Source organism: Muntiacus reevesi, chromosome 2 (genome assembly GCF_963930625.1).
Source record: "Muntiacus reevesi chromosome 2, mMunRee1.1, whole genome shotgun sequence".
Classification (NCBI taxonomy): Eukaryota; Metazoa; Chordata; class Mammalia; order Artiodactyla; family Cervidae; genus Muntiacus; species Muntiacus reevesi.
Genome location: NC_089250.1, coordinates 132,145,236 through 132,161,904, shown reverse-complemented (window position 1 = coordinate 132,161,904; position 16,669 = coordinate 132,145,236). Strand labels below are relative to the sequence as shown.

General features: G+C 42.0%; 1 protein-coding gene across 1 annotated transcript in view; it reads right to left on the bottom strand.

Moving 5' to 3' along the window:
- The window catches only part of PAPSS2 (3'-phosphoadenosine 5'-phosphosulfate synthase 2), an 88,002-nt gene extending 72,682 nt beyond the window's left edge, over positions 1 to 15,320 (bottom strand). Inside the window, exon 1 of the mRNA XM_065922847.1 lies at positions 15,158 to 15,320. Coding sequence (XP_065778919.1) covers positions 15,158 to 15,184 — 27 coding nt within the window. The 5' untranslated portion in view covers positions 15,185 to 15,320. The remainder of the gene's footprint in view (positions 1 to 15,157) is intronic.
- Positions 15,321 to 16,669: the final 1,349 nt, after the last annotated feature.

The window sequence follows — 16,669 nt, the reverse complement described above, 5'->3', positions numbered from 1 at the left end:
TGTTTTAGTGTTCTTAATATATGTGTCATGTTTAATATATGTTTATAACTTACTAGGTCCAAAACCTCACTTCTGAGTGGATGTGAAAAAGAAAAGAGAAAACAACATAGGGGCATAAAGTGAGTGATACCAAGCATGAAACTGGTACAAAAATAGAAAATGAGCCACAAACCCACTTCCGAGCTTTCTGGCAGGCATCTTGAAGTGGACTGACCTGAGCAGTCATGGAATGTACAGTTCCCAAACGACTATACCAAAAAAAAAAAAAAAATCCTCAGAAAAAATACAACCTTTCTGCTATTGATACTAAGACTGAACAGAAATTTCTTCCATAGATCTTTATAAAGAGTACATCATGTGTTGTAATTAATGAACAATATTTTCAATGATATCATTAAAGGAGATATAACAATGAGTTTCCCCAGAACGTTTTAAAAACCATTCTTAGCTTACAGGTCATACCAAAATTGTGTGGGCTGGATTTGGTCACAGGACTGAATTTCTTAACTCCTGGTCTACAGGATCAAGTTAGATATCTCCTTGACTCTTGTACCCTTCATTTTCCTCAAATCCCTGTCTATATCAGCTTTTTTAAGGTAATAACTTTTTCTGTACTTTACAGCAACTATACACAGATCTAAACAGGGTGCTATCATGTAGACATACTTCAAAATTTTTATGTCTCATGGAAATAAGAAGGTAATCCAATGAAAAAACAGAAAGAGAAATTAAGGAAACAATACCATTCACCATTGCAACAAAAAGAATAAAATACTTAGGAGTATATCTACTTAAAGAAACAAAAGACCTAGACATAGAAAACTATAAAACACTGATGAAAGAGATCAAAGAGGACACAAACAGATGGAGAAACATACCGTGTTCATGGATTGGAAGAATCAATATTGTCAAAATGTCTATTCTACCCAAAGCAATCTATAGATTCAATGCAATCCCTATCAAGCTACCAATGGTATTTTTCACAGAACTAGAACAAATAATTTCACAGTTTATATGGAAATACAAAAAACCTCAAATAGCCAACGCAATCTTGAGAAGGAAGAATGGAACTGGAGGAATCAACCTGCCTGACTTCAGGCTCTACTACAAAGCCACAGTCATCAAGACAGTAAGGTACTGGCACAAAGACAGAAATATAGATCAATGGAACAAAATAGAAACCCCAGAGATAAATCCACGTACCTATGGACACCTTATCTTCAGCAAAGGAGGCAAGGATATACAATGGAAAAAAGACAACCTCTTTAACAAGTGGTGCTGGGAAAACTGGTCAACTACTTGTAAAAGAATGAAACCAGAACACCTTCTAACACCATGCACAAAAATAAACTCAAAATGGATTAAAGATCTAAATGTAAGACCAGAAACTATAAAACTCCTAGAGGAGAACATAGGCAAAACACTCTCCGATATAAATCACAGCAAGATCCTCTATGACCCACCTCCCAGAATATTGGAAATAAAAGCAAAAATAAACAAATGGGACCTAATGAAACTTAAAAGCTTTTGCACAACAAAGGAAACTATAAGCAAGGTGAAAAGACAACCCTCAGAATGGGAGAAAATAATAGCAAATGAAGCAACAGACAAAAGATTAATCTCAAAAATATACAAGCAACTCCTGAAGCTCAATTCCAGAAAAATAAATGACACAATCAAAAAATGGGCCAAAGAACTAAACAGACACTTCTCCAAAGAAGACATACAGATGGCTAACAAACACATGAAAAGATGCTCAACATCACTCATTATCAGAGAAATGCAAATCAAAACCACAATGAGGTACCATTACATGCCAGTCAGGATGGCTGCTATCCAAAAGTCTACAAGCAATAAATGCTGGAGAGGGTGTGGAGAAAAGGGAACCCTCTTACACTGTTGGTGGGAATGCAAACTAGTACAGCCGCTGTGGAAAACAGTGTGGAGATTTCTTAAAAAACTGGAACTAGAACTGCCATATGACCCAGCATTTCCACTTCTGGGCATACACACTGAGGAAACCAGATCTGAAAGAGACACGTGCACCCCAATGTTCATTGCAGCACTGTTTATAATAGCCAGGACATGGAAGCAATCTAGATGCCCATCAGCAGACGAATGGATAAGGAAGCTGTGGTACATATACACCATGGAATATTACTCAGCCTTTAAAAAGAATTCATTTGAATCAGTTCTAATGAGATGGATGAAACTGGAGCCCATTATACAGAGTGAAGTAAGCCAGAAAGATAAAGAACATTACAGCATACTAACATATATATATGGAATTTAGAAAGATGATAACATTAACCCTATATGCAAAACAGAAAAAGAGACACAAAAGTACAGAACAGACTTTTGAACTCTGTGGGAGAAGGTGAGGGTGGGATGTTTCAAAAGAACAGCATGTATATTATCTATGGTGAAACAGATCACCAGCCCAGGTGGGATGCATGAGACAAGTGCCCGGGCCTGGTGCACTGGGAAGACCCAGAGGAATCGGGTGGAGAGGGAGGTGGGAGGGGGGATTGGGATGGGGAATACATGTAACTCTATGGCTGATTCATATCAATGTATGACAAAACCCACTGAAATGTTGTGAAGTAATTAGCCTCCAACTAATAAAAAAAAAATTTTTTAAAAAGAAGGTAATCCAGCATGAATTAGCAGCAAAGAAATGGTTTAGTTTCCAGTCTTATTAAAATAAACATATACACGACATCAAAACAAAGGTAGAAAAATTTTAATGTATAACCTTCTCTATTTCAGGGATCACATGCTAGCTTTGTAGGCAAATATAAAAAAAAAATGGGTATAATTAGCTGAATCACTTAATTCATCTATTATAGTGTTTACAGCACCAGCTCTCAAAATGAAAATGAGGCCATATCATGTTTCACAGCACACAATTATCTTGGTCCCAATAAGAAAGACTTCATTCCAAATATCATTCAGGCGGCCCTGAGCTTCTGTCTGTTCTGAGACAAAATAAAGTACTAGGCCAACTAAAGTTGGCAAACTTGGGTTATCTCTATTATTATATGGGCTCACAAGAAGGCCTTTAGGGAATTTTTAACATTGCTTTATTTAAGTAAAGATATATAATACGTATACCCACCTATTCCAGAGAGTTGCTAGGATAATTAAGAAGAATTTATGAAAAAGCCTTGATGAGCATGATGAAAGAAAGGTATCATGAATACCCAGAGGAAGCTAGCTGTAATTCTGGCAGGTGGCAATTACCCTCAGGGAAACGCAACACATATCAAATGGAGCCCCCGAGAAATGTGTAACTACCTTCAGAAGACACTCTGAACCACACAAGTATAGTGTTCAGCACAGGTCTTAGCTGCCCTTCTAAACACCAGCCCTGTAAGTGTTCCGCTGAAGGCTATGGTTCATTACCTCAGTGTATTTTCTTCATATTCTTTTGCAATTGGTTCTGGTAATGAGGCTGTGTATATTGACACAGGCTCCTTGAACCATGAAAGATTAAAATTCTGTGCTGAGCTGGGGAAATGTCAGTGAAACCTCTAGTACATCCAGAGAACAGACCTGTAGCTTGTGGGGCTTTGGGAACTTGTAACTCATGAATGTTCAACTGTGCAGCTCCCACATAATGAACAAGGCCAGGTCTAGAGTTACATGTAAGTTACTGTGATTATTTCTAAGGACACTTATTCCTGAGTGTATGCATTCACCCACTAGAACACTGAAGCTTTGTATTATTGAGGTGAGACGCTGGGTCCAGTTCCAAACACTACCATTCTAAAAATGGCTGCAGAGCCTCCTCCAGACTAACATTTATTGCCTTTTAACAGCATTTGCTCAAATCCACATCTTCTAAAGATTACACACAACATTCCAAAAGGCCCTGAGGAAAATCACTTTCAAAGCGAGCACCTCATCTTCTCGGTTTCTTCACTGAGTTCATCTGCATCCACAAAGACATTTTACACGTATGTTTCAGTCATCAGAATAATCTTCATTTTGACAATTGTAGCGTACATGACATCTGTTACATTAACAGATGAAGGAAAAAAGAATGATTGAAAACAGGGCATTAGAATTAGGAGGGTGTCAGCCCTGCCTCTTGCACTGGTACATCCTAAGGCAAGTTATTTCATATCAGTAAGCTTTACTGCTCTCAACTATAAAATGTGGATAAGAACATCAACTATTCCATAGGTTACTATGAGGACATGAGGGACTGCATTGAAAGTTCCTGAATAAATGCTTGCTCCCTCCTCCTATTTAGAAACCTAGCTGGACCAACAAGTGTCTTTCCTCAACCTCAAGGGATCTAGCTGCCATATGACCCTGCAATCCCCATTCCTGGGCATATACCCAGAGAAAAATATGATCTGAAAGGATACGTGTGGTCCAATGTCCACTGCAGCACTGTTTACAACAGCCAAGACATGGAAGCAACCTAAATGTCCATCGACAGAGGAATGGATAAAGAAGATGTGGTACACATATACAGTGGAATATTATTCAGCTATTAAAAAGGGTGAGATAATGCCATTTGCAGAAACATGGATGGGCCTAGAGATTGTCATGTTGAGTGAAGTAAGTGAGACAGGGAAGGAGAAATATTGTATGACATCCCCTGTATACAGAGTCTAAAAAGAAACGCTACAAACTTCTCTACAAAACAGACTCACAGGCTTAGAGAATGGATTTATGGTTGCTGGGGGAAAGGGTGGGAGGAAGGGATAATTAGGGAATTGGGGATGGACATGTATATACTGCTATATTTAAAATGGATAACCCACTCTGCTCAGTGTTTTGTGGCAGCCTGGATGGGAGGGGAGTTTGGGGGAGAATGGATGCCTGTATGTGTATGGCTGAGTCTCTGCTGTCCACCTGAGACTACCACGATATTGTTAATTGGCTATATTCCAACATAAGACACTTTAAAAACTTTATCTTTGAATAAAAGAATTTCAAAACTGCAAAGAAAGGGGGAGATAATACATATTCGCTATTCTTTCTTCAAAGAGACTTTAAAATGTTTGGTGTATTTGAGAGCTAAGTAACATACTTGTATAAAGGGAAATCTCTGAAATTTTATCTTTTTAGCATGTTCATATTGTTTTCAATAAAATGGAGATTTGAGTGGGAAAAAAAAAGGAATACATATCATAGTGTGAAGTGTAAAGGACTTATTAAACCAAAGCCTCAAAACTGAGAAGAAAATAAATCAGATGTTTATTATGACCAGATTTTTCCTTTCACTGAGCAGCTAAGCAGAGACAACACATCCTTCAGACAGAATTTTGTACCCAAGGTGTCTCACGCTGTGAAACAATGGGTTTTGTGGTTTAATTCCTATGTTGTCACGACTACTCCTGTTATGTAAATAAGGTTGTTTACTCACTAAGTTGTCTCCATCTTTTTTGAGACCCCACGGACTGTAAGCCCATTGGGCTCCTTTGTCCATGGGATTTCCCAGGCGAGAATACTGGAATGGGTTACCATTTCCTTCTCTAGGGGATCTTCCTAAGCCAGGGATCGAACCCGAGCCTCCTGCTTGGCAGGCAGTTTCTTTACCACTGAACCACCTGGGAGTCCCCTTTAAATGAAGTCCTTGAGTTGTGAAGTCATGTCTGACTCTTTTGCGATCTCAAGGACCATAGCCCACTAGGCTCCTCTGTCAATAGAATTCTCCAGGCAAGAATACTGGAGTGGATTGCCATTTCCTTCTCCTTTAAATGACGTAACCTCTCTCTGTTAAAGGACTTCCATTTCAGCCCCTACAATCACGTGCACCCAATGCAGCTCTCTTCCCTATGAGTGTGGGCTCTGGTCTCTTAACATAATCGTCTTCTGACAATCAGAATCCAGGCACTCCTAGAAGCGGTCACTGAGGCTATGGCCCAGGATTGCTGAAATCTTAAACTTTTCCAACCTATGATGACAGAATGAGACAAACTCACCAAAATATTTCTTCCAAACATCTTGGAAACTGTCATTCACGATCTCACAATTTCCAGGCACTCCTCATCGGTCCCCAGTGAAAATAGAAGCATTATCTGGTTTGCCAACATCCTTAAGCCTTGACTTCCAGCTAGGTCAAATTTTTGTTTTGTGAAAAACACATGGGTGGCCTGGTTTCCTTTTATCATCGACAAATCACAGTTACAACTTGGCTCAGGTATTAGGAGCTTTAGTGGAAACAAATCATTCCGTTCACATTTGTTGAATACTGACCCAGTGGTAAAACTAGGCAATAAAAACTATTACCCCTACTTGTTGAGTCTGAGCACAAAGAAAATTTACTTTCCAATTATTCGCTTTATGTCACCATAAGGAAAGAAATGTGTGTGATGGCAAGGGTAACACGCGTTTGTGAATATGTGCCATTTCCTCTTTTTACAAAAGTGCTGAGGAATGTCTCTTAATAGAATTCATTATTACTATCTTGAGATATTAGCAGTAGGCAGCTGCCAAAATATTTTACAAATGAAACAGTAGTATACCTAATCCTACTTCGTTTGCTATTTGGCATTTGTCTCATTCCCTCTATGAAATAAACAACTTATTAGCTACAGAGCAGCTAATAAGATTTTAGCTTCTCCTGTGGGGAACTCTCTAAAGCCTATTTCAGTTAAATGAGTTCCCTCCTGACTATTTGCTCACCAACTTCCTTCAGGAGATCGTGAGGATTTACATGAGTTAATGCACAGGCAAAGCTGTGAAACAGTGCCTGCCACATCATAAGGGTTCAATGCAGATGATAAACAAGTCACAACAGAGTAGGAGTTTTCTAACAAAGCATGTTCAAAAAAATCAAAACTCCTGGTAAATATGCAAATCCCATAGAGAGAATTTTAATATCTATGTTTTATTAGTTCTCAGTCACATGGTGAATTTAAACACAATAGATGAAGGCAAGTTTTTTTATTTTTTATTTTTTTTAGTAACTACTTAAGCCATTGTTTTATTAGTGACACGACCCAACAGCTATACTTATTCATACTATTTAGGAAAAGAATATTGGAACTAACCAATTTAGATAGATTTAGTTGGCTGGACCACACAGTTATGTGTAACCAACTTCATGGTACTTCATGAACTTAGGAAACAATGGAAATGAATGGATTTAGAGATAAAATTGGAAATTCTACAACAAGAACTGAAGATTCAATGTACAACTGAATTTGCCTCAAATTTTGCCTAGTATAAATTTATCTGTATTGCACACTATGCAATCATTATTATCTTTTTTATCTTTTTTCTTTTTTGATAAAATGGTTAAACTGTTTGAGAAGGCTTAAGAAAGAATAAGTGAAGTTGAGGAGTGTAGGAGGGTATGAGTTGAATTTTCTAAAGAGAGACTGGACCATCACACATATTCCAAAATGGTCAATTACATTTTTTTCTCTCTTTTTAAAAAATTTATTTATTCATTCATTTTGGCCATGCCTCACAGCATGTGGGATCTTAGGCTTCCTGTCTAGGGATCAAACCTATGTTCCCTGCAGTGGAAGCACGGAATCTTAACCACTGAACCAACAGAGGAGTCCTTCATTTTTCAAACACCACTCTCTGGTCCACACTTTCTATCTTCAGAATATCAAAATAAGATGCTATAGCTAAATTAAAGTGTAACTGTGATTCACTGATAACCAACTTGGAAGGTTTTTTTTTTTTCTTTTTTTTTTAATTTATGGAAAATATTTCCCAGTATGTAAAAGAAAAGACAGAGCTACAGAAAATGGGTAGGGTCTCTTTTGAAGGGCATACAAAAAAGAGAAAAGTACTAGGCCTGTAGTTATGTGAGCAGAGTTCCAGCTCAGTGATGGGATCACCACCAGCTGGCCAGGAAGACAGTCATGTGCCTCAGCAAATCTCTGTGTATCAACCTGTATGGCTTGAAGATGAGCTCTTCATTTTCCTCCCAGAAGGAAAATGCTAGGGGTCTTGGGGAAAAAATACATTTTTTAAAGTAGGAACAACTTGATTGAAAAGTAAATAATTTAAAATTTTAACTTGGGGGAGAAAAAGATTTTTAAAAATGAATGAAAAATCAGTTGAGAATTTTATTGCTTCTGGCTCAAGGCCACTGTAATACTGACTGGGCAGAAGGTTGAAAGCATATAAAGTTTGTGAGTGGGGTGTTGCAATTAGAAAAAAGTAAATGCTATGTTTAGAGTAGTTTAAAGACAGTATTTGAACGATCTAAAAAACTATAATTAGCAAATATAAGGTTTTGGTAGCTCTGGTAAATTATGGCAAGCACGGGTCCTGGTTGGGTCATTTAAAAAATATTTGTTGAGTAAATGAAGTGAACAAATTCATAAATGAGGATCAGACAGGAAGTAAAAAGAAAGGTTTTCGGAGTCCTTGAAGGAAAACAAAATGGGATCATAGTAGAGGACCAAAGAGTTAATTCAGGTTTCTAACAGTAGGAAAGATATAAAAATAAAAATCATCACCAACATCTTAGTTGCTTATTTTGCTAAAAGTTGAGAAAGCATGAATTATCCACAAATAAATGTTTGGGGAAGGTATAGATGAATGAAGTAATGGGGATAAAATATTCACTGTATGTGGTGTAAGTCTCCAAACAAAGTCTGCAAATAATTTTTCAAGCCCACACTTGGCACATATTAAAAAGAAAAAGTAATTGTACTATTAGACTGGACATAGATGCTTGGTAGATAAAAATCTGTATTTTTATAACAAAACACAAAGATGTTAACTATATATTTAAAACAAATACTAGCCTAGCATAGAAATGATCACTTTTCATGATTAGCATTTGATATATTTAATGTAACTGTTTTAGGGAAGTTTTATAACAGTTTTATAACTTTTTTTTTTTTTGCCAAAATTTAATATTTGGTGCTAGACAGACTGAACTTGCCATGTTTACGCTGCAGTCATGTTTTCACAATGCCAGTAATAGCAAAATCCACTTCAGGAGTAAAAGTAAAGTGCAGAAAGAGCTGCGATTAGATTTTAAAGGAAGTCACATCAGCCAACTGATGAAAGTCAGTTTACACACCATGTGTTATCAGAGGCAAATTAGAGGTCAGGTTTTAATACAATGGTTCTTTTGCAGACAGAAAAAGATATTTCCATCTTGTGTGCCAATTTATTCTAAATTGAAAAAAAAATATTCAATGATCAAAAGGCAGGAAAGAGAAACAAGAAGACCACATTTATAAGGAATCCAATGTTAATGTTAAATAACCTTTCTGGAAAAGCTCGATTTAATATTTATTGCAAGCAGAAGGAGCTCAGATGCCAGTATGAGTCTGAGAAGGGGAGTGAGTGATGTTCTGGGCCTGGTCCTGGGCTTGGGGTAACAGGAGTCAACCAGCTTTGGGGACTCTGAAAGGAGGGGACACCGATTGTGCTTCTGATCCTCCAGAGACCCGCTAAGGAGAGGAAGCAGGGATAGACTCCAGCAGCCCCTAGAGCTGCTCCAAGTCCCAGCATGGTCACACCAGAATAGGAGCATAGCTCTCACCCTTCTGGAAGTCAGGGGGCAGCGTCAAATATCTCAGATAGCCTCACCGAGTTACCCCAAGAGTTGCAGTGTAGTGGCCTCAGGGTACCCATGAAAGCATGGGAGAAGCAAAGAAAGGTGTTGAACTGAAGGGGCTTTCAGACAGGAATGCACTTGATCTGGACTAACAGCTGAGGGTGAGACAGGACAATGCATAGCTCTAAGGATGCCCATATAGGCAGCAATTTTAAGATAAGGTGAGTACCACCCTCTTCTCCCCCTAGCCCAGACTTTAGCACTTTGTAGGGGAAAAAGGGATTCAATTAAATATTTCTGACTAGCAATCTGTCTTAAGTTTACTTGTTCTGAAAGTACTCCTTTTATAAGTGCTATAGGTATAAGGGAAAGGTATGATATACACATCATAAGTTAATGATAATCAGGAACTGAGAAAAGGCAGAGATTTTTGTTTCCACCAATGCTAGTCTAGGTTAAGCCATCCAATCTTTCCATAAAAATAAATTTAAAATGCAGGCTATGGGGACTTCCCTAATAGTCCAGTGGTTAAAACTTCCCCTTCCAATGCAGGGGCTGCAGGTTCAATCCCTGGTTAGAGAGCTAAGATCTCAGATGCCTTGTGGCCAAAAAAATCAACACATAAAACAGAAGCAATATTGTTACAAATTCAATTAAGGCTTCAGAAAAATTAAAAAATAAAATTCAGGTTATAATATAAAATAACCTAATTAGAAACATCAAATAGCCAACAAGATAGTAAGGAACCACCTGGCCAAAATCTGCAGGAAAGCAAGAACCTCAGATGTAAGCAAGCACAAGGGGCTTCTGTCCTGACAGAGGCAGATCTGCACTGATTTTGACAACCTCACAGGGGGGGTGAAAGAGACAACAAAGCCTCGAACATACCCAAGTGGAGAGAATAAAAAGGTTTTTGTCTACAGTAAGCTGAGGTTCCTAAGAGTCACCCCTTAAAAATAAGAGTGAATTGGAATTAACTCACTTCCCACTCCAAGAGACTGCAGGGACACTGCCTTGACACCCCTTGATAAGGGGTGGGGTGGCGGCTAGGTGGTCCATGAGAACTTGCCTGCACAAGTTGGTTCCTGTGTGTGAAAGTGCAACTCAAATTCTCATCACCTGGGTGGTCTAAGAAACTTTAAGTGGTACATTTAGGTTAAAGGGGGCTTCCCAGGTGGCTAAGTGGGTGAAGAATCTGCCTGCATTGTAGGAGATTCAGGGGAGGCAGATTTGATCCCCAGAGTTGGGAAGATCCCCTGGAGAAGAGCAGGGCAAACCCACTCCAATATTCTTTCCTGGAGAATCCCAAAAGTGGTGCCAGACTGTAGTGCCACCAGGCATCTGGCAGAAACAAAAGTAACTCCTCTGGGGTGGGGTGGGGAGATAATTCATTCTAAGCCTCAAGAATCCCTACAGGTAAATTTTCAGTGGTAATTAATGATGGATTTCCAGGCAAAAATGAGCCATCATATGAGAGCAGACAGATATGAGGGCTGGGGGAAATCTAACGAAAACAGAGATGTCCAAAACCAAATTCATCCGCTAAGCAATTCCAGAGTCTAATATGGAAAATCTATTTATTGAGCACCTACTCTGTGCCAGGCTGTATGTAGGATTGCTGAGATACAAGCCACTTCACTTGTCATGAGCAAAGCATCCAAGTGAAGAAAGGTTGAAATGGCATTATATGTATGTTTATTTACTTTCACTTTCTGTGTTTTCTGAAGACTTCCAAACACAAAGACAGTGCCCATTATTATTTAGCGACAGGGTTTGAAATAAACAGTAATTGTCTAAGGCCAAGATTGACATCACTGATTCCTTTCTCAGACTCTCATTCCCTCAGGTTTCCATGTTTGAGTTCAGCCTAATTATCCCCTAGGCAAACCAGAATAACCACTCACATTAACAGGAAGACAAAGGGCCGAAAGATAAAGATAACTATCTCAGAGATATAAAACTCATAGTTAGCTACATTTATCTTTAACGGCAAAAGTCCAAAGAGATGATCGTGGAATAACAGCATGAATCGGGCAACATTAATTTTAAGATAAATGTGGAAATAGCTGAAGGTGCAGAAAGGGTGGAGAGAAGTTAGTCTGGTATTTACTTATATATATAGATTGCCTTTCTTGGCCAAGGTTGTTGACAAAATCTTGCTGATTATTTGGGTTTCTCTGGTAAGTCTGCACTAATTATCGACCTTTATCTTCTATTCAGCATTTTATAATTAGAATTCAAATCATCACCTCTCTACTTCTGTATTTGTTTGCTTTCATTAGATATTCTGATGGTTGTCATTTACTGAGCCTTTGGAGTGGTCTGACCTGTGCATTCTTTTCCTTGCTGGGCAAACCAAGACAGTATGGTGCAATAAAAAATAGTAACAGTAGCGACTGCATATGAGTATAGGCCTGAGCAAGACAGTGTTTAGGAGCTGTTTACTCCGCACAACAACTGTAAGGGGCAAGCCATTATGGAGGAGAAAATTTATGGGCCAGAGAAATAGAGGGACTAAAAGGAACAGGAGCTTCAAAGTTGGACAACCTGGAATTTAGTTCCCCAACCAGGGATCGAACATGTGCCCCTTGCAATGGAAACATGGAGTCTTAACCACTGGACCACTGCTGAAGTCCCTGGACAAACTCAAATTTAAATCCTAAACTGCTGCTGGTATTTCTTCTCTCCTAGAGGTGAGGCTCCATTTTCTGGGTAAAGGCTGCTGTAAGGATGAGGCAAAGGGCCTGACCTCCGGGAAGTACTTGTTTCTCCTTCCTTCCAGTTGGAAATTCATATCTTGCCTTACACAGCTTCTTCAAATAGTTTTAAAAGTAGCCACTTCCAGGAAAATAATGTGATATTGTACAGAATCTTTAAAACAATAAAAGGTGAATAATGGCTTACATTTATGGGGAGGTTTAACTTTTCAAAAGCTCTTCACTCCCTCCCAAACACTGGCTTCTTTGACCCTTTGGGAAATACTTTAATATCTCAGTTGACTTTCTCAGAATTTTCAGATTGGTTGTCTCCAGGACATAATAACATTGTCTGTGGACCTTGAAAAATGCTAATCCAGGAAATGATGCAAGAAAGGACCAGGCCTTTGCAAGAAGAAAGAACATCTTCTGGCTGCTGTCTGCCTCCTTCCTTCTCCTGGGATCCATGTGTGTGTCAAGGGGATCAGAAGTAGCCAAGTTTGGAGGGCTGTCAAGGGTAGCGGGGAGGGCTGTGACACCTAGCTGTCTTTGGTTTCCCTGGTAAGGATGCCTAACACAGCAGGAATGTACTACCTTCCCTCATAACAGAACTTTCCTTTTTTATTTTTTTCAAGCTTTGGAGAAAATCATCTTACATTCTCACATTTAAACCAGAACTACTTACTCTTCTTAGAGTGGTCTGAACTGAAAGGCTATATTCATCCAGAGAGTGAGAAAAAAAAAAAAAAAAAAAAAACATCCTGGGACAATGTGTTCACCCCAGCAGACTGTCTGGCACACAGTAGGGGCTCAACAAATATTTAGAGTAACTGCAGTCACTGGGGTGTGAATTGACATCCTCAGTTGACAATACAGAAAATAAGGTAATGATTTCTGTGAGTTTCTGAAAAAGATCAGCACAGACTCACTTCCAGGAAAGCTTCCTAGATCAGCAAGACTCATTTTTCAAATAATTGATTAGTTCAGAGGTCGCACATGTGGGCAGATTTTGTTTTGGCCTGCAAAGTTTCAAAACACAGTTTGAGTTAACATTTAAAGCTTGAGAAATTTCAGATGCATTTACAGCTGCCTCGCTTTATCCAATAGTATCTGTCTGGCGCTTTGGGGGACTTGTACTGGTCCCCTGGATTATAACTGTGTCAGCTATATAAAAGTTGCCAAGTCGTGCTAGCTGTTTCAGGTGTTAATTTAATCCTATGCAGAACACATACACACCTCAAAAAAAAAAAAAAAAAAAAAAAAAAAAAAACACAGAGGGTTCTAAATGCGTATACAAAAGCCAAATCCTTTGGTCCTCAAGTTTCTCACTCTGTGCATTTGCCATGATTCGTGTGTAAAGCCCCTGTTTTCAAGCCTTTCACTTCACAGGCTCTTGCTGACTGGAGGCAAGAAAGAGAGAGACCACCTGCCCCTTCATTACTAATGCTTGAGAAAGCAATCTCATTGGGAAGGAATTCTTGATGCTAGCCGGGAGGTAAGAACTGAAACCTCACGGCTATAAAAGACTACCAAGTGCCTCAGCAGCTTGTGGCTTAGAAGACACCATTTAGAATGTTACAGAAATTAATACAATTAAATAGGAATCAAACACAAGTGATTTGCACTTAAGTGTTTTCAGATATACCAAGAGTCTCCCCACTTTAAAATCGATCCTATAAAGGGCAACAGAATCCTGACCATTCTCCCTTCTCAAATAGATGTCTCCTTCCTCTTGGACCTTCCTGAAGGCTCAGTGTGGCCCCTGAAACCACAGAGCCCCCATCCCCTTTTCCTTGCTGCTCAAGCCCACACTCCTAGCCCCTGTGTGACCCCTCCACTCCCCTTCCCCAATTTATGTTTTGTCATCTCTCCTGCCACAAAAACACCTCAAAGATATTTCAGTGTTAAGTATTACATAATAGTAATAAAACACTTATTGACCACCTACTATGTGCCAAGCACAAATCTGTTTGAGAGAGGTCAGCCCCTTCCCTGACCTCCATAATCATCTGAGGCTTTCAGTCTGGTAGTTAAAAAAGATGAGTGTTCAGCCATCAGACTGGCTGGCTTGCACACCAGCCCTGGTGTGGCCCCGGTGCTGTCTCTACAAGGCTCTTTCCAACTCCAAAAGAGTCTGTGATCATCGCTGCCATTTTTAAGGATGCAGAATTTACGGGAGCCCCTGTCACTAAGTCGGAATGGAACTTTTCAACAAACCTTCTATTTCCTACCATGGGGATGGCCCAGATTCACTGTGGATAAAATTGAACCTCCTCAAAACAGTCCGCTCATTTCACTCCACCAAGCTGAGGAGCCCCCAGCGACCCACTCCCCCATGGCTGAACTTAGGGTGACATCCGACCGATCCCAGCAAGGAGCTAGAACCCTGCCAGTGTAGAAAGGCAATTTCCCTCCCTCGTCTAGATAGTCGTAGTTTTCTCTTTGTGAACGTCTGTCACTTAAGTCCACTCCAAGGAGGTTCCGTGGACAAAACGCCAATGACTGTCCCTGACGTGTCGCCAGCGACCAGACCTGGCAAGACCGGGGTCCCCCAGACCCTGCCACCCCGCACCCCATCCCCTACCCCCACCGCTTGGACCCGTGCGGAGTTCATTCAAAAGAAAAGACGTGTCTAGAAAAAGTTCTCGGGGGAAGAAAGGAAATTTCCCACCTCTGGATCTTCCTCTGGATGGGGACCCACGCCTCCGGCTCTGGAGGTCTAGCCCGGCCGTGACGACCCCACCGGGCGCAGGTTCCCCGCGGCGCGGGACGGGGAGGGACCGCCCCGCGAGGGCTGCCCAGGGAATCCCGGCTGAGCCTCGCCCTCCTGCTTCCCTCCACCCCTTCCTCCTCCCCGCGCCCCAGCCTCCGCGCCCGGGCTGCTCGCCCCCTCCCGGGGAGGATGGGCTCCGAGCGTCCGGGGCCGAGAGCGGAGGAGGAAGGCAGGCGACTGGCAGCCTACCGTCTTCTGCTTCTTGACCTCGGACATGCTGGCTAGCTACGGCGGTGCCCGGCGCACTGGAACTCGGAGCCCAGCCCCTGGAGCGGAGGCGCTAGGACGCTCGGGTGGCGGCGGCGGCGGCGGCGGCGGCTGCCGGACTCCGGGGAAGGAGGTATAAAAAGGCTCCACAGACACGTCGCACTTCCCTTGACCAGCCCCCTCCTCCTCCTCCTCCTCCCGCCGCGCTCCTCTCCGCCCCGTCGGCTCGGCCAGCAGCGCCCAGCCCAGGGTACCCTGCCGCCGCCTGGGCGGGGTCCCGGGCCCGGCCCCCGACTCCCGGGAGCGGCTCCGCTGGGCCCGCCGAGGTTGGAGGCAGGACCTTGCAGCCGAAGGCGCGGACAGACACGCCCCGCGCGCAGCCGGAGGTCAAGTTCGCTTCTCCCAGTTCCCACTGCCAGCGGGTGCCTGAGCGTCCCCTCACCTCTCACCCCACCCGTGCGCCTCTTAGGGAAGGCTTCCTGCCTCTGGGACCTGCTTGAAACCGCCAAGATGGTCGGCAGGGCCCTCCGTGGGCACCGCTGCCCCAGCTCGTCTTCATGGGCAGTAATCACAGCGAGGGTTACCGTTTTCTGGGCCTCACTCTGCGCTCCGCTGACCTTTGCCTTAAGCCTCCTGCACCCCTCGACCCAGGCATCGAATCCTGCCTTCTCCCGTGAAGCAGTGGAGGCTTTCAGACTTTCTCAAGATGATATTCCAAGTGAGGGGACTCACGCCCCGGCCCAGGTCGGCCTCCACTGTTCAGTCTTTCTGCACCAGCATCATCATGGATGATGCTGATGAAGAAATGCCGATGGGCAAGGCCGGCCTGTACCTTCTGCGCCAGGCCTGGGACTGAGGGGTCTAATGCATTCACTCCTTTGGAGCCCACAATATTTTCCTCCTGCAACAGAAGGGCCAGCTGAAGCACTGCTCCTATTCACCAAGTTGAGTAAGCAATGCCTGAAAATGGTCAGTGGTAGCCCAGCGACTTGTTTCAATCCATGCTCCAAACCTTTTCTATAGTACTTCCCTGTGGTCAGCAACCAGGATGGACCCTGAGGAGGAAAAGTAAGAGGAGGCCCAGTTGGCTTATAAACTATATCCTAGGGCTTCAAAGTTTTATCAGAGGGCCGCTCTTTTAACTCAGATGTCTGGGGCAATGAAAAGGAAGGAAGGAGAAGCTACGGTTAGGGACAACACCTTGAGGGCAGCCCCAAGGCTTCACACCCCTTTGTGCCTTAAATTCTGTGCACCATGTGACCAGAGATCAATGGGACTGCAGGGATGAAGGCACCGTGAAGATGTGCAAGGGCCACACTGCCCATTCCAACTTAGTTTTTCTTCTGTGAAAAGGTTGAAGTGATAGCCTGAGGAGGTGAGGACTGGAACTGTGCTTCATATCCAGTTGTAGTTCTGGAAGACTGCCAGCTTTCCAGACAGACGCTGAAGATCTGAGTATTCATTCATTGACTTCTCCATGGGGAAGTGGGAAAA